Source organism: Pan paniscus, chromosome 6 (genome assembly GCF_029289425.2).
Source record: "Pan paniscus chromosome 6, NHGRI_mPanPan1-v2.0_pri, whole genome shotgun sequence".
Lineage (NCBI taxonomy): Eukaryota > Metazoa > Chordata > Mammalia > Primates > Hominidae > Pan > Pan paniscus.
Genome location: NC_073255.2, coordinates 93,703,849 through 93,725,889, shown reverse-complemented (window position 1 = coordinate 93,725,889; position 22,041 = coordinate 93,703,849). Strand labels below are relative to the sequence as shown.

Here is a 22,041-nt window from a genome sequence, read left to right as displayed (position 1 = left end):
TGTTCTCCATGTTCCCCATCACAATAAATGGCTGCACCATCCACCTGGTCACCCAGGCCAGAGACCCGGTGTCATCTAAGCTGCCTCCCCCATCCCACATCCAGTCAATTACAAACCCTGCCAGATTGGCCCATTTATTTCTTGAATCCTGGTTGTCCTCACTGGCTCTGGCAGCCCTGCCTCCTGCTCCCTCCCAGCCTTGCTGGGAAGCCTGCCTTGACGAACCAAGCAGGGCTACAGACACTTCTCCAGTTCTCTTTTATCACACTATGCTGCTGTTTACCTGTCAGTCTCCTGAACCAGCCTGTGAGCTTCTACAGGGCCATGATGGGGTCATGTTCATCTCTATACCCACAGCCTTTAATAACGTGAGGCCAAGAGTAGATGCTGGGTGAGTGTTTGTTGAGTGAATGCTTGAATATCGTTTCTATCTCATGTTTGAACAATTCCTGTAATAGGGACCTCATTCATCCTACGACAAACTGCTTAGTTTTGTTTTTTGTTTTTCTGTTTGTTTTTTGAGACGAAATCTCACTCTGTCACCCAGGCTGAAGTGCAGTGGCGCAAACTCAGGTCACTGCAACCTCCGCCTCCTGGGTTCAAGCTATTCTCATGCCTCATCTTCCCAAGTAGCTGGGATTATAGGCACGCACCACCACATTCAGCTAATTTTTGTATTTTTAGTAGAGACAGTGTCTCACTATATTGGCTTGGCTGGTCTCGAATTCCTGACCTCAAGTGATCCACCCACCTCTGCCTCCCAAAGTGCTGGGATTACAGGTGCAAGCCACCACACCTGGGCAGAACTGCTTCGTTTTTAAAGAGTTTTGATTATTATAAAATAAAAACAAAACAAGACAAGACTCTTTTTTGAACTGAGCTGAAATCAACACTAGATGACTTGCCTGTGAGAATCTTGGGGCTCTGTTTTGCAGATTGGCTAGGGCCTTGCTCCTCTTAGGGAATTCTAAGGACTAGTAGTATTGGTGTTACTTGTTAGAAATGCAAATTCTCAAGCCCCACTCCAGATCTATCAAATCAGAAACTCTGGGGGCGAAGTCAACAATCTGTGTCTTGCTGGGCGCGGTGGCTCAAGCCTGTAATTCCAGCACTTTGGGAGGCCTAGGCGGGCGGATCATGAGGTCAGAAGTTCAAGACCAGTCTGGCCAACATAGTGAAACCCTGTCTCTACTAAAAATACAAAGAGTTAGCCGGGTGTAGTGGTGTGCACCTGTAATCCCAGCTACTCGGGAGGCTAAGAAAGGAGAATCATGTGAACCTGAGAGGCGGAGGTTGCAGTGAGCTGAGATCACACCATTGCACTCCAGCCCAGGCAACAGTGCGAGACGCCATCTCAAACAAAACAAAACAAAACAAATCTGTGTCTTAACAAGTCTTCCTGGTGATTCTGATGCCCAATAAAATTTGAAAATGGCTATTTCTAGACCACTGCCCACCTCCCCCTAATTTGTGGTCCATACTTGGGCTATATCAGGAGAACCTGGGGGACATGAGCAATTTCATCCCCAGAGACTTTTTTTTTTTTTTTGAGACAGAGTCTCACTCTGTTACCCAGGCTGGAGTGCAGTGGCATGATCTCTGCTCACTGCAAGCTCTGCCCCCTGGGTTCACGCCATTCTCCTGCCTCAGCCTCCAGAGTAGCTGGGACTACAGGCACCTGCCACTACACCCGGCTAATTTTTTGTATATTTAGTAGAGACAGGGTTTCACCATGTTAGCCAGGATGGTCTCGATCTCCTGACCTCGTGATCCACCTGCCTCGTCCTCCCAAAATGCTGAGATTACAGGCATGAGCCACCGCGCCCAGCCGAGATTTTGATTCAGTAGATCTGGGTTGGATTCCAGGTAGAACTGACATATGAAATATAGGACACTCAGTTAAATCTGAATTTCAGATAAACAACGGATAATTTCTTAGTAGAATTATGTTCCAAATATAAAATTCAAATTTAATTTAACTGGGTATCTTGTGTTCCTATTTGGCAAATCTGGCAATGCTAGCTAAACATCACTACTTCTAACAAGCCTCTCAGTCGATTCAGCCAGGTTTGACCTAAATCCTCTACAATCCTTCATATATTTGAAGCTAGGCATTCTGACCACCTGTATATTCTTATAATCTTCCCCATCCTTGGCATCCTATTTTTGTTGATATATCCTAAGATAACATGCATTTTTGGCATCCACATTGTGATATTGACTCAAATTGAGTCTGTGATCATTGAAAATCCCTATAATCCTTCCCAAATATTCTGCTTCTGAACTATGTCTACCCCATTCCAATTTTAGTTTGGGACCCAGCTTCAGAATGTGGCACTTTTCACTATCCTGTTTCACTTTCTTCTTCTTCTTCTTCTTCTTTTTGAGACGGAGTCTCACTCAATTGCCCAGGCTGGAGTGCAGTGGTGCGATCTCGGCTCACTGCAATCTCTGCCTCCCAGGTTCAAATGATTCTTCTGCCTCAGCCTCCCGAATAGCTTAGATTGCAGGCATGCACCACCATGACTGGCTAATTTTTGTACTTTTAGTAGAGACGGGGTTTCACCATGTTGGCCAGGCTGGTCTCAAACTCCTGACCTCGTGATCTGCCCGCCTCAGCCTCCCAAAGTGCTGGGATTACAGATGTGAGCCACTGCACCTGGCCCTGTTTCACCTTCTTAGATTCTTCCAATGTCTCCGGCTACTGAGTCCTTTTAGATTCTGACTGTATATCCATGAGCCCTCTCAGGCTGTGTCCTCAGTGAATTTGATTGTCAGACTACCAATGTTCTATCCAGTCAATAGTGAACATATTGGATCAGATGTGGTGAGAATAGAGCCCTGTGATTCTCCACTAAATACCTACATCTAACATGACATTGATCCATTAACCAGCTCCTTTTGAGTATAGGTCAATCAATCAACCAATTACAACAAAATGGGATATTAGCACCCACCAGGACAGTGTCACCTTATGAAATTTCACAGTGAGGCCAGGCACAGTGACTCATGCCCGTAATCCCAACACTTTGGGAGGCTGAAGCAGGAAGATCACTTGAGCCCAGGAGCTTGAGAGCAGCCTGGGCAACATAGCAAGATCCCATCTCTACAAAAAAAAAATTTTAAATCGTCTGGGCATGGTGGTGCACCTGTAGTTTCATCTACTTGGAGGCTGAATCAGGAAGATCACTAAAGCCCAGGAGGTCAAGGCTGCAGTGAGCTATAGTCACGCCACTGCCCTCCAGCCTGGGCAACAGATTGAGAGTCAGGAAGGGAAGGGAAGGGAATGGAAGGGAAGGGAGAAAGGTAAGGTAAGGAAGGGAAGGAAGGAAGGAAGGAAGAATAAATCTCACAATAATTTCTTTTACTTACTTTTTTTTTTTTCAAGACAGAGTCTCACTCCGTCGCCCAGGCTGAAATACAATGGCGCAATCTCGGCTCACTGCAACCTCTGCCTCCCAGGTTCAAGCGATTCTCGTGCCTCAGCCTGCTGAGTAGCTGGGATTACAGGCGCCCACCATCATGCCTGGCTAATTTTTGTATTTTTAGTAGAGACGGGGTTTCACCACGTTGCCCAGGCTGGTCTTGAACTCCTGACCTCAGGTGATCCACTCACCTCAGCTTCCCAAACCGCTGGGATTACAGGTGTGAGCCACTGCGCCCAGCCTCACAATGATTTCATAAAATATAATGTCACATGGCTCACAGAGGGACCCTGTGCCTGCAGTCCTGCAGTCACCCCCTGGTCTGCTGGCCCAGCAAACCTGACTTGGGAGGAAATGGGCTTAGTGTGCAATGATTTGGGTCATTCTATTAATGACCTGCTGCAGATTCCCACCTGGTGCCTCTCCAACTCACCAGGTGAAATTGGTCAAATTCACCATCTGTTCTAGTGAAAATCCAGACTGCATCTGCCATGCCCCTCTTCACATAGCTCTCCTTTCCTCCTCAATCATTTCTGCAACGATTACCCTGGGCAACCTAGCATTGCTACCCAGGCATTCTCCTAGCACTGGGGCTAGATTTTCTCAGGGTTTGGAGATCTGAGTGCATTCAGAACGACTCTCACCAGCTTTCCTCCTCTGCCCTCCAGGAGCTCAGGCCAAGTTCTAGGCTGGGGAGCCTTGCCCAGGTCAGAGGGAAGATGTGCGGAACAGCATGGCTCCCAGGGCTCTAACCGGCGCCTTCGCGCTCTCTCTCCACACACCTTCAGCGCGCCTCTTGCATTGCCTGGTGCTGGGGTAGGCTCTAACGAGCCAGAATGAAAGGATGGTCCCCTCCCCTAAAAGGGCTCACAGTTTAGAATAGGAGTTACAAGCAAACAGCCAACTGAATCTCGGTATCTAAATATCGCATTTAAAAAGTGTGGACAAAAGATGCAGAAGCACAAAGAAGGAATGACTCATCCTTCCTGGAAGAGCGGAAGATTCCCAGAGGAGGTGATTTTTGGGCTGGGCCCTGAGGGATGAGTTGAAGTTCCCTAGGCGAAGAAAAGGGGAAACAGGACTCCAGCGGAAGGGAAACACATAGGCAAAGGCACAAAGGAGGAAGTAAGGGCATGCATTTGGGGGATGAGGACCAAGGCTAAGAGGCTGGGTGTTGGTTGCAGGATGGGGTGCAGCATGGGATGAAGTTGCAAGATAGCATTCAACAGAATGCAAAGGGGTCTTGCAGGCCGTATCAAGGACCATGCCATGTATTCCTCTCTCTTGCCTCCTGTTGTCACGTCTTTGTTCAGCCCCGGGTGCATTGAGCTTCACATGCACTAGGCGCTTAGCTGGAGCTCGGAGTTGAAAGCTAAGCTGCCCTCAGCCCAGGGGGAACCAGACCTTTGAACCCACAGCAACAACAGTGAGAACTCTGGGAGGTAAGGCCAGGAGTGGTGGCTCATGCCTGTAATCCCAGCACTTTGGGAGGGCAGATCGCCTGAAGTCAGGAGTTCAAGACCAGCCTGGGCAACATGGTGAAACCCCATTTCTACTAAAAATACAAAAATTAGCCGGGCAAGGTGGCAGGCGCCTGTAATCCCAGCTACTCAGGAGGCTGAGGCGGGAGAATCACTTGAACCCAGGAGGTGGAGGTTGCAGTGAGTCAAGATTGCACCACTGCACTCCAGCCTGGGTGACAGAGTGAGACTCCTTCTCCAAAAAAAAAAAAAAGAGCTCTGGGAGGGTGACACCAGCCAGAGGGGAAAGGAAGGCTTCCGGAAGGTGATAATGCCTATGAGCGGTGACTTTGAGGACAACTAGGAATGAGGAGTATCCCAGGAAAGGGCCTGGAGCCAAGAGAGGTGGAGGATGTGTGTGGTGCGGAGTGGTGGAGACGGGGCTGGACCAGGAGGCAGGGCCATGTTATGGCTTTAAGCCAAGGTAACAAGAGTCACGGGAGGCTGCTAACCAGGGCATGACATGGTCTAATTTGCTCCTGGACCCATCTGCCAAGTTGCCAATGGAGGATGAAGGTCTGGGAGCAGGGAGGCCAGGCAACCACAGAGAGGCAGTGGACCTGCGTGGAGGGAGGAGCTTGGGTCCACGTGGTAACAGGGGAGGAGAGGAAGTGGATAAATGTGAGCGATGTTGAGAAGAAGGGATGGGGCTGGGCGCGGTGGCTCACGCCTGTAATCTCAGTACTTTGGGAGGCCAAAGTGGAAGGATTGTTTGAAGCCAGGAATTCAAGACCACCCTGGGCAAAATAACAAGAACGTGACTCTACAAAAAAAAATTCTTTGTTTTAATTAGCTGGGTATGGTGGCACATGCCTTAGTTCCAGCTACTGGGGAGACTGAGGTGGGAGGATATCGCTTGAGCTCAGGAGTTCAAGGCTGCAGTGAGCTATGACTGTGCCACTGCACTCCAGCCTGGGTGATAGAGTGAGACCCTGTCTCAAAAAACGAACAAAGAAGAAGGGATGAGGGACCCAACTTGATGACAGGTGAACTGTTGTGGGTCAGGTCAATAGGGGTCTCCAAGCTCCACACATGTCCCTGGCTCAGATGACCAACAGATAGAGGGGTCACCCATGAGCCAAGCACTGCAGCCGAGGTGGGTGGGGAGCAGGGCACCCGGAGCTCTGTTTGGGGCATGGTGGATGATGCTTGTGGAGTGTCCTGGGAAAACCCCTGGTGGAACTGGGGTATAGGGCTGGTCTGGGGACAGAGGCGGGAAGCCAGCAGGTGTGGGAGTGGAAAAGAGGGGTTAGAAGAACAGCTTTGGTCTCTGAGTCCCCAGGCACTCCCCTCTCCAGAAGACTCTGGCAGACGCTCCCAGGAACAGGTGGAAATCAGAGGCTCAGAGAGGGGTAGTGACATCTTCAGGGTCACACAGCAAGGAGTGGAGAAGCGCAGCCTAGAACCCATGCACTTGGGACTCAGGGGGAAGGACATATGAGAAGAGCTTATGTTTTCATCACCGCTGTTGCCTCCTGTCACTCTGTCCCCTTCAGAGCCTCCTGTAGCTGTCACAGTCCCTCTCTCTTCTCTGCCTTCCAGTTTCTGTGGCTCTGAACACTCCCACCCCCATCCCATCACTCTGAGGCCAGAGAGGGGAGGGTGTGTTGGGGGAGAAGTGTCACAGGGAAGGCCCGATCCAAGATGTCCAGGCATGCCCAATCCCTTCTTTTCCTCCCTCCCTCCTTCCTTTCCCTCCCTCCCACCCCACTCCCTGGGAATGAGGCCTCCCTGTTGCTTAGCAACTAGCAGATCCTTGGAGAAAGGAAATGGAAATAGCTCAGGAGGTGCCTCCCCTCTGTTAAGATAGAAGTCCTTGGAGTGTGTGTGTGTGTGTGTGTGTGTGTGTGTGTGTCTGCTCTACTTTGGAGGGCCTAGCATGGAGTCAGGGATTCTTAGCTCCAAGCCAAGTTGACTCCCACCCCACCCCAAGCCTACAGGAGGACGTGGCTGCCTGGAAAGCTAATGTCAGTGTCAGCTTTGGTCACATCATCAGAAGCAGCGTTTCCAGAACAAAGAAGGGGATAGTCTTGTGGGCCCAATCTGGGTGAGCCCCACTTATCTGGAATGTTGGCTTTGGAGAAGTTGGCCAGATCAAACAGAGAGCTAAAATCTGCCTCTGGGGTGGGAATAGAGTAGGCTTCCATCTTCCCCTCTCTGTAGGGCTGCCCTGGGAGCAGACTGGGAGGTAGGAACACATGTAATCTGTGTCCCACTGGACAGAGCCAGGATAGTGGGCCTGGTGTGTGCGTAAACAGTTTCAACTGAGCCTAAAGGAGAAATATGACTGGGGAGTTAATGATGTGTGCAAGTGGGCGCTGGGATGTCTGGCCCAAGCATTCGTGCAAGCCAGAGAGGATGGTCCTCGGTAGTTCCTGGAGGTGACACGATTCCCAGACAATGGCTCTTAGAGGCCATCCAGTCTGGCCTGCATCCACCCACCTTACAGATGGAAAAAGCCCAGTGTCCAACCCACTCGTGCCCTGAGGTGTGACCCAAAGGTGCAAACCAGCCGTCCGCCTCCCTCTGCACCAGGAAAGGAAGCGGATTAGAGCCATGAGTGGGCCCTTAAATCTCCAGGATTAACTCCAGCAGAGAGGAGCTTAACAGGTGGCGAAGAAGTGACCATTCCGCCTCGTGTCTGTGTCTGTCCCTCAGGGCCAGCGGCCCAGGCCAGCGGCTCCAGGGCCAGCCACGATGTCCTCCACCGTGAACAACGGGGCGGCCAGCATGCCGTCCACACCCGACGCCGCGAACGGCTTCCCGCAGCCCAGCGCCTCCTCGGGGACCTGGCCGCGGGCGGAAGAGGAGCTGCGCGCCGCGGAGCCGGGCCTGGTGAAGCGCGCGCACCGCGAGATCCTGGACCACGAGCGCAAGCGGCGGGTGGAGCTCAAGTGCATGGAGCTACAGGAGATGATGGAGGAGCAGGGGTGAGCAGGCCGCAGGGCGGGACTGGGGTGGGGAGATAGGCGGGGCGAGGGTGGGAGAAGCGAGTGATGCTGCTCGTGGGCGTGGCGAACGTCGTGGGCGGGGAGAAGGGCGGGGCTAGGGGCTATTAGGGCGGAGTCGGGCGACTGTGGGAACCCAAGAGCCTTGTCCAGACAAGAGGCCAGAGTTCAGACCAGCTGGGGTGAAGCCATGGCAAGTCCAGCTCATCTTTCATTTATGTATTAGGTTGTTGCAAAAGTAATCACGGTTTTTGCCATTACCTTTAATGGCAAAGTGATGGCTCACACCTGTGATTCCAGCACTTTGAAAGGCCGAGGCGAGCGGATTATTTGAGGTCAGGAATTCGAGATCAGCCTGCCTAACATGGTGAAACCCCGTCTCTATGAAAAATACAAAAAAAAATTTAGCTGGGCGCGGTGTCTCACACCTGTAATCCCAGAACTCTGGGGGACCTAGGCAGGTGGATCACCTGAGGTCAGGAGTTTGAGATCAGCCTGGCCAACATGGTGAAAATCCGTCTCTACTAAAAATACAAAAATTAGCCAGGCGTGGTGACGCGTGCCTGTAATCCCAGCTACTCGGGAAGCTGAGGCAGGAGAATCGCTTGAACCCAGGAGGCGGAGGTTGCAGTGAGCCGAGATCGGGCCACTGCACTCCAGCCTGGGCAACAGATCGAGACTCCGTCTCAAAAAAAAAAAAAAAAAAAAAGGCGGGGCGCGGTGGCTCACGCCTGTAATGTCAGCACTTTGGGAGGCCGAGGCGGGTGGATCACCCGAGGTTGGGAATTCAAGACCAGCCTGACCAACATGGAGAAACCCCGTCTCTACTGAAAATACAAAATTAGCCTGGTGTAGTGGCACATGCCTGTAATCCCAGCTACTTGGGAGACTGAAGCAGGAGAATCGCTTGAACCGGGAGGCGGAGGTTGCAGTGAGCTGAGATCGAGACATTGCACTCCAGCCTGGGCAACAAGAGCAAAACTCCGTCTCAAAAAAAAAAAAAGAAAAGAAAAGAAAGAAAGAAACTAGTGGGCTGGCTGCTGAAGGGGTCAAAGTCAGGAGCAGGGACTGCCCATCAGACTTGCACTGTCAGTGAGCTGAGAAATCAGAAATTCACTACACGGGGTGGGTGGGGCGGGGAGCTGGAGCCTGGAGCCACATGGGGCCGGACACAGCCTGTGTCCTGCAGTCCTTCCAAGCCGCACCTTTGTCCACCCCAGGCCTCCTGGGCTCCCTTAGACAGGGGCCACCATCTCTGAGGAGCTTAGGAAGACCCCCAGGCTTAGGCAGAGACAGCGAGTTGCTGAAGGACATCCAGAAGGCGGGGGCCAAGGCGGAGCCAGGATCAAGAGCCCTGCTGGCTGCCAGGCAAGGCTGCTTGTAGGGAGAAGAAGGGGTAATGGGGACCTGGTGCTCACCTCACCCAGAGGACCAGGTAGCGGGGAGGAGGCCCCTTGCAGAGAGGGATAGATGGATGGATGGCAGGATGCTGAGGACACTCACAAAGGAGGTTCCAGCTGGCAAGGGAACATGTTGATGAGCTGTGGGTACCGGAAGAGGGAATGAGACCTCAAGGGGCAGGGGCAAGGAGGGGCGAGGTGGGGAGCATCTCCTACAGTGAGAACCTCAGGTCGTGAATTAAACCGGCAAATCCAGCCAGATGCGGTGGCTCATGGCTGTACCAGCTCACGTGGCTCCCGGCACTTTGGGAGGCCGAGGTGGGCAGATCGCTTGAGGTCAGGAGATCGAGACCAGCCTTGCCAACATGGTGAAACCCCATCTCTACTAGTAATACAAAAAAATTAAAAAGGCCAGGTGCGGTGGCTCACGCCTGCAATGACAGCACTATGGGAGGACAAGGCGGGCAGATCGTGAGGTCAGGAGATCGAGATCATCCTGGCAAACACGGTGAAACCCCATCGCTACTAAAAATACAAAAAATTAGCCGGGCATGGTGGCATGCACCTCTAGTCCCAGCTACTCAGGAGGCTGAGGCAGGAGAATCGCTTGAACCCGGAGGCGGAGGTTGCAGTGAGCCGAGATTGTGCCACTGCACTCCAGCCTGGGTGACAGAGCAAGACTCCGTCTCAAAATAAAAATAAAAATAAATTAGCCAGGCAGGGTGACGAGCGCCTGTAGTCCCAGCTACTTGGCAGGCTGAAGCAGGAGAATCGCTTAAACCCTCGAAGCAGAGGTTGCAGTGAGCCAAGATTGCGCCACTGCACTTCAGCCTGGGCAACGGAGGGAGACTCCATCTCAAAACAAAACAAAAACAAACACACAAACAAAACCTGCAAATTCTGCCAAATTCTGTCTGGAGAGTCAAGGAGGGAGGGGAGTGTGGGCAGAGGACAAGAGGGTTGACAGGGACAGACAAGGTGTTCCCTGCACTTTCCTGCTCCTCCTCCTCCCAGAACTCCACCTCCTTGATGAACCCATCCCCATCCTCAGCCCCTCTCCCTTCACTAAGTCCCCTCCTCTTCTCTGTACTTTCCCATCCTGAAAGCCCTCCCCCTCAAAGACCTTCACCCTTTCAAGGAACCTTCCCTCACTGAGCCCCTCCCCAAGCAAAAGGTGAGGGCATTTGGCCACGTCCTGGGTGTAAGACCCCCAGCATCAAGGATCCTTGCTTCCCTGGGAAGCACCCACTATGTCCCCACTTGCTCACTCAGGGTCCCTTCCCCCACCCAAGCTCTCACTTGAGGTGGTCCTTATCCTGGAGCCACCTCCGAAAAACCAGCTCTTGAGTGGCCCTCCCCCTGCCCTCCCCATCCTCAGCAGGGCATTTGATCATGGCAGGGACAGACATTCTGAGACTCCCAAATCCAGGCTTCCGGCCCTATCTTGACCTTGAACAAGCCACGGTTTACTCACCTGGAAAATAGGGGCACCTGTGTTCTGGAGCTGTTCTGAGAGTCCTCCATTGAAGACACACATGGGACTGCCCAGCCCCCAGCCAGTCCTCACAAAGTGCCAACAAACACCAGGCACCCCTGCTCTTTTATCAAATCGAGTCATTAATATCCATTTCTAGAAACACTGGTTCAGTCCCGTTTATTTACCGGGTTCTCGGGCATTTGACAAATATTCACATCAGTCACAGGAACACACACTCTTTGGCCTCATTAAAAAGCAATCCTTTTCCTTAATATTGATGGCTGGCTGGCTAATCCACTGGTGATTGATGGCGTACTTGGAGTCACCTTCCCAGACAGCCTTGATTTGCAGTCTGCAATCACCGCGGGGCGGGACGGAGCCTCCAGCCTTTCTGATGAGATGCTCCCACCCCAGCCCCCAGCATCCTCCCTGCCACCCTGTTTATCTTCTTGCCATGCCTCTTTTTTAGTTGGTTTGTTTTGTTTGAGATGGATTCTCGCTGTGTCACCCAGGCTGGAATGCAGTGGCATGTTCTCTGCTCACTGCAACCTCCACCTCCTGGGTTCAAGTGATTCTCCTGCCTCAGCCTCCTGAGTAGATGCGATTACAGGCACATGCCACCACACCTGGCTAATTTTTGTATTTTTTAGTAGAGACGGGGTTTCACCATGTTGGCCAGGCTGGTCTTGAACTCCTGACCTCAAGTAAGCCACCTGCCTTAGCCTCCCAAAGTGCTGGAATTACAGGCATGAGCCACCATGCCCAGACGCCATGCCTCTTCTTGTAAGGACTTGGGTGAGGTGACAGAGCACAGCTCCATCCCTAGCTAGTCTTGGAGCTTTTTTTTTTTTTTTTCCCCTTAGGCGGAGTTTCGCTCTTGTTGCCCAGGCTGGAGTGAAATGGCACAATCTCGGCTTACTGCAACCTCCACCTCCCAGGTTCAAGCCATTCTCCTGCCTCAGCCTTCCGAGTAGCTGGGACTATAGGAGCACGCCACCACACCCAGCTAATTCTTTGTATTTTTAGTAGAAACGGGGTTTCACTATGTTGGCCAGGCTGGTCTCGAACTCCTGACCTCAGATGATCCACCCACCTCGGCCTCCCAAAGTGCTGGGATTACAGGTGTGAACCACCGCACCCAGCCTAGGCTTGGAGTTTTGAGCCCTCCCTCACCTCTCCCTGTTCTGTTTGCTCATCTATAAAATGGGAATCAAAAGGCTACCATTCCAGTCACTGCGGCTCATGCCTATAATCCCAGCACTCTGGGAGGCTGAGGAGGGAGCACTTGAGCCCAGGAGTTTGAGACCAGCATGGCAACATAGTGAGCCCCCCGCCAATCCACCTACAAAAAAAATTTTTTTTAACTAGCCAGGTGTGGTGGCACATGCCTGTGGTCCCAGCTACTCAGAAGGCTGAGGTGAGAGGATTACTTAAGCCTGAGAAGTCGAGGCTGCAGCGAGCTATGATTGCACCACTGCACTCCAGACTGGGTGGCAGAGCAAGACCCCATCTAAAAACAAAAAACAAAAACAAAAACAAAACAAAACAAAAGGTCACTGTCTGGCCTAATGTAGGAATTCATGCCTGTAATCCCAGTACTTTGGCAGGCCAAGGCAGGAGGTTTTCTTAAGGCCAGGAGGCCTGGGCAACATAGGGAGACCCTGTCTGTACCAAAAGATAAAAAATTGCTGGGTGTGGTGGCTCATGCCTGTAATCCCAGCACTTTGGGAGGCCAAGGTAGGTGGATCACCTGAGGTCAGGAGTTCGAGACCAGCCTGGCCAACATGATGAAACCCCGTCTCTACTAAAAATACAAAACAATTAGCCAGGTGTGGTGGTGGACGCCTGTAATTCCAGCTACTCAGGAGGCTGAGGCAGGAGAATCGCTTGAACCCAGGAGGTGGAGATTGTAGTGAGCTGAGATCACGCCATTGCAATCCAGCCTGGGCAACAAGAGCGAAACTCCGTCTCAAATAATAATAACAATAATAATAATAATAATAATAATAATTAGCTGGGCATAGTGGCACACTCCTGTAATCCCAGCACTTTGGGAGGCTGATGTGAGAGAATTGCTTGAGGCCAAGAGTTTGAGACCAGCCTGTGTAACATAGCAAGACTCCATTTCTACTTTTAAAAATTAAAAATAGGCCGGGTGCATTGGCTCACGCCTGTAATCCCAGCACTTTGGGAGGCCGAGGCGGGCGGATCACGAGGTCAGGAGATCGAGGCCATCCTGGCTAACACGGTGAAACCCCTTCTCTACTAATAATACAAAAAATTAGCCGGGTGTGGTGGCAGGTGCCTGTAGTCCCAGCTACTCAGGAGGCTGAGGCAGCAGAATGGCGTGAACCAGGGAGGCGGAGCTTGCAGTGAGCCGAGATTGTGCCACTGCACTCCAGCCTGGGCAACAGAGCGAGACTCTGTCTCAAAAAAATATATATATATTTTTCACTCTGAGGAACTCTTAAAATTCAGTGTCCCCTCACCCTACTCCTGTCCCAGAGAGCGACCCAGGAAATCCCCAAAGCCACAATGCATTTGGCATGCCCTTCCCTTATGGCCCATAGAGTGGCATGAGAACTAAGGGAGCCAGACTGGCTGGGGGAACACGTGGGCCAAGATGCTGGGGACCCTGGGACAGACATCACTGCCCCCATTCCCCCTTCCCCACCCACACACAAGCCCTTGACGTTGTTTTTTTGGTTTTTTGTTTTTTTCGAGACAGAGTCTCCCTCTGTCACCCACGCTGGAGTGCAATGGCGCCATCTTGGCTCACTGCAACCTCCGCCTCCCAGGTTCAAGCGATTCATCCTGCCTCAGCCTGCCAAGTAGCTGGGATTACAGGTGTATGCCACCATGCCCAGCTAATTTTGTATTTTTAGTAGAGATGGGGTTTCACCATGTTGGCCAGTCTGGTCTCAAACTCCTGACCTCAAGTGATCTGCCCGCCTTGGCCTCCCAAAGTACTGAGATTGCAGGCATGAGCCACTGTGCCCGGCCTAGAAACCCTTGACTTTGAGTTTGAAGCTTTGGCCATGCTAGCCAGCCTTCCTGCATGGCCCTAGGCTGGCCGGCTCTGCCACCTCCACAGGGAGCAAGTGGTTTGGGTAGCAGCCTCCCCCTTTATCCCAGCCTTTGCCTCCTGGCAGAACAGACAGAGAAGAGGCCCAGGCAATTCTCGGAGCTGGTGCCATGCCAACCTGGCAGGGGTCTCAGATGGAAAAGGGCAGGGAGCCTGGGATGACTGTACACTCTGTCCCCACTGCTCTGGAACAGATAAGCTTCAGTTGCTACTATTTATTTATTTATTTATTTATTTATTTTTGAGACAGAGTCTCACTCCATTGCCCAGGCTGGAGTGCAATGGCGCGATCTCAGCTCACTGCAACCTCTGCCTCCTGGGTTCAAGTGATTCTCCTGCCTTGGCCTCCCGAGTAGCTGGGACTACAGGCACGCACCACCACGCCCAGCTGATTTCTGTATTTTTAGCAGACACAAGGTTTCATCATGTTTGCCAGGCTGGGGTCAAACTCCTGACTTCAAGTGATCCACCCACCTTGGCCTCCCAAAGTGCTGGGATTACAGGCATGAGCCACTGTGTCTGGCCAGTTGCTACCATTCATTGAGCACCTACTATATGCCAGGCACTGTGCAAAGTGATGTAAATACATCACGTCTGTGTTAGCCCACTTTGCATTGCTCTAAAGGAAAACTTGAGGCTAGGTAACTTATAAAGAAAATAAGTTTACTTGGCTTACGGTTCTAGAGGCTTGTACAGAAGCATGGCGCTGGCATCCAATTGGCTTCTGGTGAGGCCTCAGGAAGCTTTTAGTCATGATGGAAAAGAAGGGGAGCCAGCATGTCTCACATGGCACCAGAGGGAGAAAGAGGGAGAGGAGAGACACCCCAGACTCCTTAAAACAATCAGCTCTTTCCTAAACTAATAGAGCAGCAGTCTCCAACCTTTTCGGCACCAGATACCAGTTTTGTGGAAGAAAATTTTTCTGGCTGGGCGAGGTGGCTCACGCCTGTAATCCCAGCACTTTGGGAGGCCGAGGTGGGTGGATCACCTGAGGTCGGGAGTTCGAGACCAGCCTGACCAACATGGAGAAACTCCATTTCTAGTAAAAATACAAAAATTAGCCGGGCGTGGGGGTGCATGCCTGTAGTCCCAGCTGCTTGGGAGGCTGAGGCAGGAGAATCGCTTGAACCGGGGAGATGGAGGTTGTGGTGAGCCGAGATTGCACCTTTGCACTCCAGCCAGGGCAACAGGAATGAAACTCTTGTTTCCCAAAAAAAAAAGAAAATTTTTCCATGGACTAGGTGGGGGGTTGGGGGGATGGTTTCAGGATGATTCGAGCACATTGCATTTATTGTGCACTTTTATTTCTATTATTATTAGACTGTACTATGTAATGAAATAATTCTACAACTCACCATCATGTAGAGTCCGTGGGAGCCCTGAGCTTGTTTTCCTGCAGCTAGACAGTCCCATCTGGGGTGATGGGAGACAGTGACAGATCATCAGGCATTAGATTCTCACAAGGAGCGTGCAACCTACATCCCTCGCATGCGCAGTTCACAACAGGGTTCCCACTCCTATGAGAATCTAATGCCACCACTGATCTGATAGGAGGTGGAGCTCAGGTGGTAATGGGAGTGATAGGGAGCAGCTATAAATACAGGTGAAGCTTTGCCCCCTTGCCTGCTCCTCACCTCCTGCTGTGCAGCCTGGTTCCTAATAGGCCACAGAGTGGTACCCCAACCTGGGGTATCAGCAACCTCTGTAATAGAGTGAGAACTCACTCATGACCATGGGGAGGGCACCAAGCCATTCTTGAGGGATCCACCCCCATGACCCAAACACCTCCCACCAGACCCCACCTCCAACACTGAGGATCACATTTCAACATGAGCTTGGGAGGGGACTAATATCCAGATGACAACCTTGAAAGGTGGGTCGTGTTCCCATTTCACAGATTAGAAGCTAAGGCTGGGAGAAGCACATGGACTTGCCCAAGGCCACAGAACTGGGAAGTGGGAGGTGCCAGGATTCAAAAGCAGGACTGTTGGGCTCCTCTGTCTCTCCCCATCATCACTGTCCCAAGTGGCTCAGCTGAGAAGATTGATTCCAAGAGATAAGAGGGGAAAGGACATTCAGAGGTGGTGGTCACATGAGACCAATCACCAGGTGTCATCCTTGTGTCCCCAGCTTCTCCCAACAAGATGCCCTGGGGCACAGAGGGACCCTCCCCAAGCCTCTGAGTTGGTTCAATCCAGCAGCCCATCCTCAACAGACAGGTGCTGGAGTTCATCAACTTGCCTCCAACCCACTGACTCCAGGATGACCCCCAGCCCTGCATGTGTGCTGCTGCAGGTCTCCATGAAACCCATTTGTGCCCGTTTCCCAGCCTTCCATGTGCCAAAGACCCCCAGGAAAGGGGGCTTGGATCCTGGCCTGAAACCCCCTGCCAGCCCCCCACAAGCAGCTGGGGAATGGCCCACCCTCGCCCTTAGGCCATCTCTTCCCACCCACCTGGCCCAGGGTCCCATGCCAGTCTCTGTCTCCCTCCCTGGGGCCTATAAATTAGGGGCTAAGCAGTGTTGGAGGGCCTGTGCTGTGTTTGTCTCTGTGCTGGTGACAGTGACAAGCTAGTCTCTGCAAGAGAAGGTGATGTGGGAGCAATTGCTCTCTGCCTCTGCTGGGGGGGTGGGGCACCACCCTTTCTTCCTGGGTGCCAGGCTCTGCACTGCCCAACTCACATGCCCAGACAAGGGACCTCCAGGTGAATGCCCGAGTCTGAGGGCCACACAGGGACTGAGGTGGACACTGAGGAGCCAGGGCCCTGAACTTGGTGGAGCTAGGTTGGTGGCAGCAGTGCAGGGTGGCCTGAGCCACGAGGGGATGGGGGGTTAGAAGAAAAGCCCCCCACCCCTAACCAGGCCAGGACCCAGCCCTCCCCACGGTGAGCGACACAGCAGGCTGAACCCACACAGACTCCGCCCCTAGCTGGGGGTCAGGGGACACCTGCTTAAGAAGTAGGTGGTGACCAGGCACAGTGGAACATGCCTGTAATCCCAGCACTTTGGGAGGCCGAGGTGGGTGGATCATCTGAGGTCAGGAGTTTGAGACCATCCTGGCCAATGTGGTGAAACCCCATCTCTACTAAAAATACAAAAATTAGCTGGGCATGGTGGCAGATGCCTGTAGTCCCAGCTACCCGGGAAGCTAAGGAGGAGAATTGCTTGAACCTGGGAGGCAGAGGTTGCAGTGAGCCGAGATTGTGCCACCGCACTCTAGCCTGGGCGACAGAGCAAGACTCCATCTCAAAAAAAAAAAAAAAAAGGTGAAGAAGAAGAAGAGGTAGGTGATGCTTCTTACCCAACCAGACCCCCTGACTCATTCAATTGGTCCCCAAGTCCCATCCCTCTGACTCAACCGATTGGTCCCCAAGCCATCTCCCTCCTAGAGGGCTTTTTGTCCATTTCTCGCCCTTCATCCTCAAGACCTCTCTCCCTGCTCTGGAGTCACTGTCTCCTCCTGAACCCCTATGGTAGCGCAACACCAGCTTTCTGCCTCCAGTTCGCTCTTCTCCAGCCATGAATTCACCAGAGCCATTTTTTCAAAAGGAAAATCCAGTCTTCAAACTCTCCATGCCTCTCTATCACCAGTCACTCATTTAGCACACATTTTTGGATGCCACAATGTGGCAGGCATGGGGCCAGGTGCTGGGACCGCCTCTGGGAACCAGACAAAGCCCCTGCCCTCAGGGAACTCCAGGCCAGCATTGGATACAGACCAGCCAACAGATAATTACTGGAGCCTGAACCACCTGCCAGGAGTTGGGATGTATGGGTTGCTATGGACATGCAAACGCTAGCATTGAACCTGCGATGGGGGGAGGCATCCTTCTTACTGTAAACATCCAAGAAGTCAAATCTTTGCCATGATTATTTCCACAGGGTAAACCTGGAAGTTAATGTATGAGTCAAAGCATGTGTTCATTTTTTTTAAAGGCTTTTGAAGATAATTGTCAAATTGCTGTCCTGCAAATATTTGTTGAAGGAGCAGAGGGAAGCAGGGAGTAGAGAGATGAGATCTCTGAAAGGAAAAAACAAAACATACCATTTTCGTGGATGGCTGAGTGGGGAGGGCTGGACCCATGCTGCCACCATGTCTTCTTTTTTAATTTTTTTTAAATTATTTTTTTAAAACTTTGCTGGGTCCAAAAATTTTTTTTAATAATTTTTTAAAAATTTAATATACATAGTAGTTATACATATTTATAGGGTACATGAGATGCTTTGATACAGGCATGCAATGTGAAATAAGCACATCATGGTGAATATAGTATCCATCCCCTCAAGCATTTATCCTTTGAGTTACAAATAATCCAATTACATTAAGTTATTCAAAAATATACAATTATTCACTGTAGTCACCCTGTTGGGCTATCAAACAGTAGGTTTTCTTGTTGGTTTTTTGTTTGTTTGTTTGTTTGTTTTGTTTTGTTGTTTTTTGAGACGGAGTCTCGCTCTGTCACCCAGGCTGGAATGCAGGGGGGCAATCTCAGCTCACCACAATCTCCACCTCCCGGGTTCAAGCGATTCTCCTGCCTCGGCCTCGTGGGTAGCTGGGATTACAGGTGTGCACCACCACACTCAGCTAATTTTTTTATATTTTTGGTACAGACAGGGTTTCACCATGTTGGCCAGGCTGGTCTCGAACTCCTGACCTCAGGTGATCTGCCCACTTCGGCCTCCCAAAGTGCTGGGATTATAGACGTGAGCCACTGCACCTGGCCAGTAGGTCTTATTCATTCTATTTTTTTGTATCCATTAATCATCCCTACCTCCCCCTCACCATGTTCTCTGTCCTAGACAACAACCTGCAGCCCAGGGAGAGCAGAGAGAAAGGTTTGGGACAAATAAGCCTTAGTCGTTACCATTTATTGGGCACCTACTCTAAGCCAGGCACTGTGCAAAGTGCTATAATGACATCACCTCCATGAATCCTCTGACAATCTTGAAAGGCAGGTTGTGTTCCCATTTCACAGATGTAGAAGCTAAGGCTAGAAAAGTTGTATAGTGGCCGGGTGCGTTGTCTTACGCCTGTAATCCCAGCACTTTGGGAGGCTGAGCTGGGCGGATCATCTGAGGTCAGGAGTTCATGACCAGCCTGGCCAACATGGTGAAACCCCATCTCTACTAAAAATACAAAAATTAGCCAGGCATGGTGGCAGGCTCCTGTAATCCCAGCTATTTGGGTGGCTGAGGCAGAAGAATCACTTGAACCCGGGAGGTGGAGGTTGCAGTGAGCTGAGATCGCACCACTGCACTCCAGCCCAGGCGACAGAGCGAAACTCCGTCTCAAAAAATAAAAATTAAAAAAAAAAGAGAAAAGAAAAGTTGTATAGGTGTACACAAGTGTATAGAAATGTTGAGTTGAACCAACTCGGAGGCCTAGGGAGTGTCCCTCCATGCCCAGGGCATCTTGCTGGGAGAAGCTGGGGACCCCGGGATGACATCTGGCTACTGGACAAAGAGGCCTCAAGTGTGACCACCACCTCTGAGCATCCCCTGCTCTCATATTTTTCTAGGTCAACCCTCTTAGCTGAGCCATGGGGGCCAGTGCTGAAAAGGAGAGCCCCAAGAGTGCAGCAGTCCTGTTTTGAATCCTGGCACCTCCCATTTCCCAGCTCTATGAGGTTGGGCAAGTCAATTCACTTTGCCTTAGCTTCTACATCTGTGAAATGGGAATGTGACCTGCCTTTCAAGGTTGCCAGAGGATCCCTTCAGTAACAGCTGCTGGACACCTGCTGTATGCCAGGCACGGGGCCAGGGCTGCATGATCAAAGACCTCCAGGGGCAGTGTGGACACAGGCTGGAGGGAGAGACTCCAGAGGAACTGGGAGGCCAGGTAGTGGCTGTCACGGAGGAGCAGTGAGAGAGAATGACCACTGACCCCAGGAGTGGGAGCAGGGATAAGGAGTAGATAACCGGACTTTGGTCCCGAAACTGAGACTGGGCTTAGGGTGGGAGAGGGAGGGGAGTAGAGACGTCAGGGGCTTCCATTTGAGGCCCAGATATCAGCCACCCCCTACCCCAAGCTAGCAGCAGAAAGAAGCAATGAAACTACCCCTTGACCCCCGATAACCCCCCCACAAGCCACTTGGCAGCCTTACCCTTGCAGAAATGGGGGTGCTTTGACGACCTCCCATGGCTATATGAGGATGGGATGTCACAGAGGCCAGGAAGGCAGAAAAGGCTGTGTATGTCTCAAAGCCAGAATTCTCACTCTTCCCCTAAAATTCTCGAAAGAGCAACTGCAGTCTGGATGTGGGAGGGAGGCCTGCCCTGGTGGGTGGAGGAGGGTACGGAGGAGGGGCTCAGCCTCACCTGAGTGGCGAGGGGGTTGTCTCTCCCCACCTCTGGGAACAAGTTTTTCTTTTGTCGGTTTGTTTGTTACTTGGTTGGTTGATTGGGCTGGTGTACAATGTTTTGTTGCTGTTGTTTGTTTTTTGAGATGGAGTCTCTGGGTCACCTAGGCTGGTGTACAGTGGCGTGATCTTGACCTACTGCAACCTCTGCCTCCCAGGTTCAGGTGATTCTCCTACCTCAGCCTCCTGAGTAGCGGGGATTGTAGGCGCCCACCACCACACCCGGCTAATTTTTGTATTTTTAGTAGAGACAGGGTTTCGCCATGTTGGCCAGGCTGGTTTCGCACTCCTGAGCTCAGGTGATCTGCCTGCCTCGGACACCCAAAGTGCTGGGATTACAGGCGAGAGCCACTGCGCCTGGCCAGGCTTGTGTACAGTGAACTTGAGCTTCCTCAGTGCTGAAGGCCTGGCTTGATCTGTGATCTTGGACAGGTTATTGCAAGCCAGAGTGTGCACTTGTGACCCAGGGGTTGGGGGGGCTGGGCTGAGTGCGGGGCAGGAAAGAGGGAACCAAATCTGGGAGACCAGCCCCTTCGCCCTCTTTGTGCCCCTGCAGGTATTTGGAGGAGGAGATTCGGCAGAAAGTGGGGACATTCCGGCAGATGCTGATGGAGAAGGAGGGAGTGCTCACCAGGGAGGACCGGCCTGGGGGCCACATGTGAGTGCTTACCTGTGTGGGGATGGGGGAGAGGGGGTGCAGGCTCAGGCAGCAGCTGGGTACTAAAGGGGCCTGTCCAGGTGCTCCCTCAGGTGGCTTGGTCTGGTTGGGGCTCAGGTGAGGGGGTGGAGAGGAAGAAGAGAAGGAGAAGGAGAGGAGAGCATGGTCTCTGCCCACTGGAAATGCTGGCCTGGCCCACGGACATCTGGACATCACCGAGGGCCTCCTCCTACCCACCCTGGGTCCTACCTATGGCTCAGCAGTGGGAGGCATGGGGAAGGCAGCCCAGATCTCAGCTCAGGGGATTCTGAGCTGCAAATCGGAAGACCTCAGATATGCCCTGAACCCAACATTGTCTCTGGCCGACAAAGTGACCCCAGGCAAGCCCTGATGATTCCCTCCTATAGAAATGAAATTTGGGCAGGGTACAGTGGCTCAAGCCTGTAATCCCAGCACTTTGGGAGGCCAAGTCAGGCAGATCGCTTGAGGTCAGGAGTTCGAGACCAGCCTTGGCCAACACGTCAAAACCCTGTCTCTACTAAAAATAGAAAAATTATCCGGGCATGGTGGCGCATGCCTGTAATCCCAGCTACTTGGGAGGCTGAGGCAGGAGAATCGCTTGAACCCGGAAGGCAGAGGTTGCAGTGAGCCGAGATCCTGCCACTGTACTCCAGCCTGGTCAACAGAACGAGATTCCATCTCAAAAAATAAAATAGAATAAAATAAAATAAAATTCAGAGTAAGCACACACTCTGGGATGTAAGAGCCCACACACCAAATCCCACTGCTACCATGACCAATGGCTTGGTGGCTAAAGAGGGTGTAAGACTGGGCATGGTGGCTCACACCTGTAATCCTAGTACTTTGGGAGGCCAAGGTGGGAGGATTGCTTGAGCTCAGGAGTTCGAGACCACCCTGAGCAACATGGTGAAACTCAATCTCTACAAAATACACAAAAATTAGCCAGGCATGGTGGCCTGGGCCTGTAATCCCAGCTACTCAGGGAGCTGAGACACGAGAATCACTTGAACCTGGGAGGCGGAGGTTGCAGTGAGCCGCGCCACTGCACTCCAGCCTGGGTGACAGAGCGAGACTCTGTCTCAAAAAAAAAAAAGGGGGTGTATGGCTTTGCTGAGGTCACGCCTCTGCCTCCTGTCACAGGATAGGAGG

General features: G+C 51.9%; 1 protein-coding gene across 1 annotated transcript in view; it reads left to right on the top strand.

The window, feature by feature from the left end:
- The window catches only part of SRRM3 (serine/arginine repetitive matrix 3), an 84,987-nt gene that overhangs the window by 25,290 nt on the left and 37,656 nt on the right, over positions 1 to 22,041 (top strand). Inside the window, exons 2-3 of the mRNA XM_034965391.3 lie at positions 7,604 to 7,875; positions 20,770 to 20,871. Of these exons, the coding sequence (XP_034821282.2) occupies positions 7,643 to 7,875; positions 20,770 to 20,871 (335 nt within the window). The 5' untranslated portion in view covers positions 7,604 to 7,642. The remainder of the gene's footprint in view (positions 1 to 7,603; positions 7,876 to 20,769; positions 20,872 to 22,041) is intronic.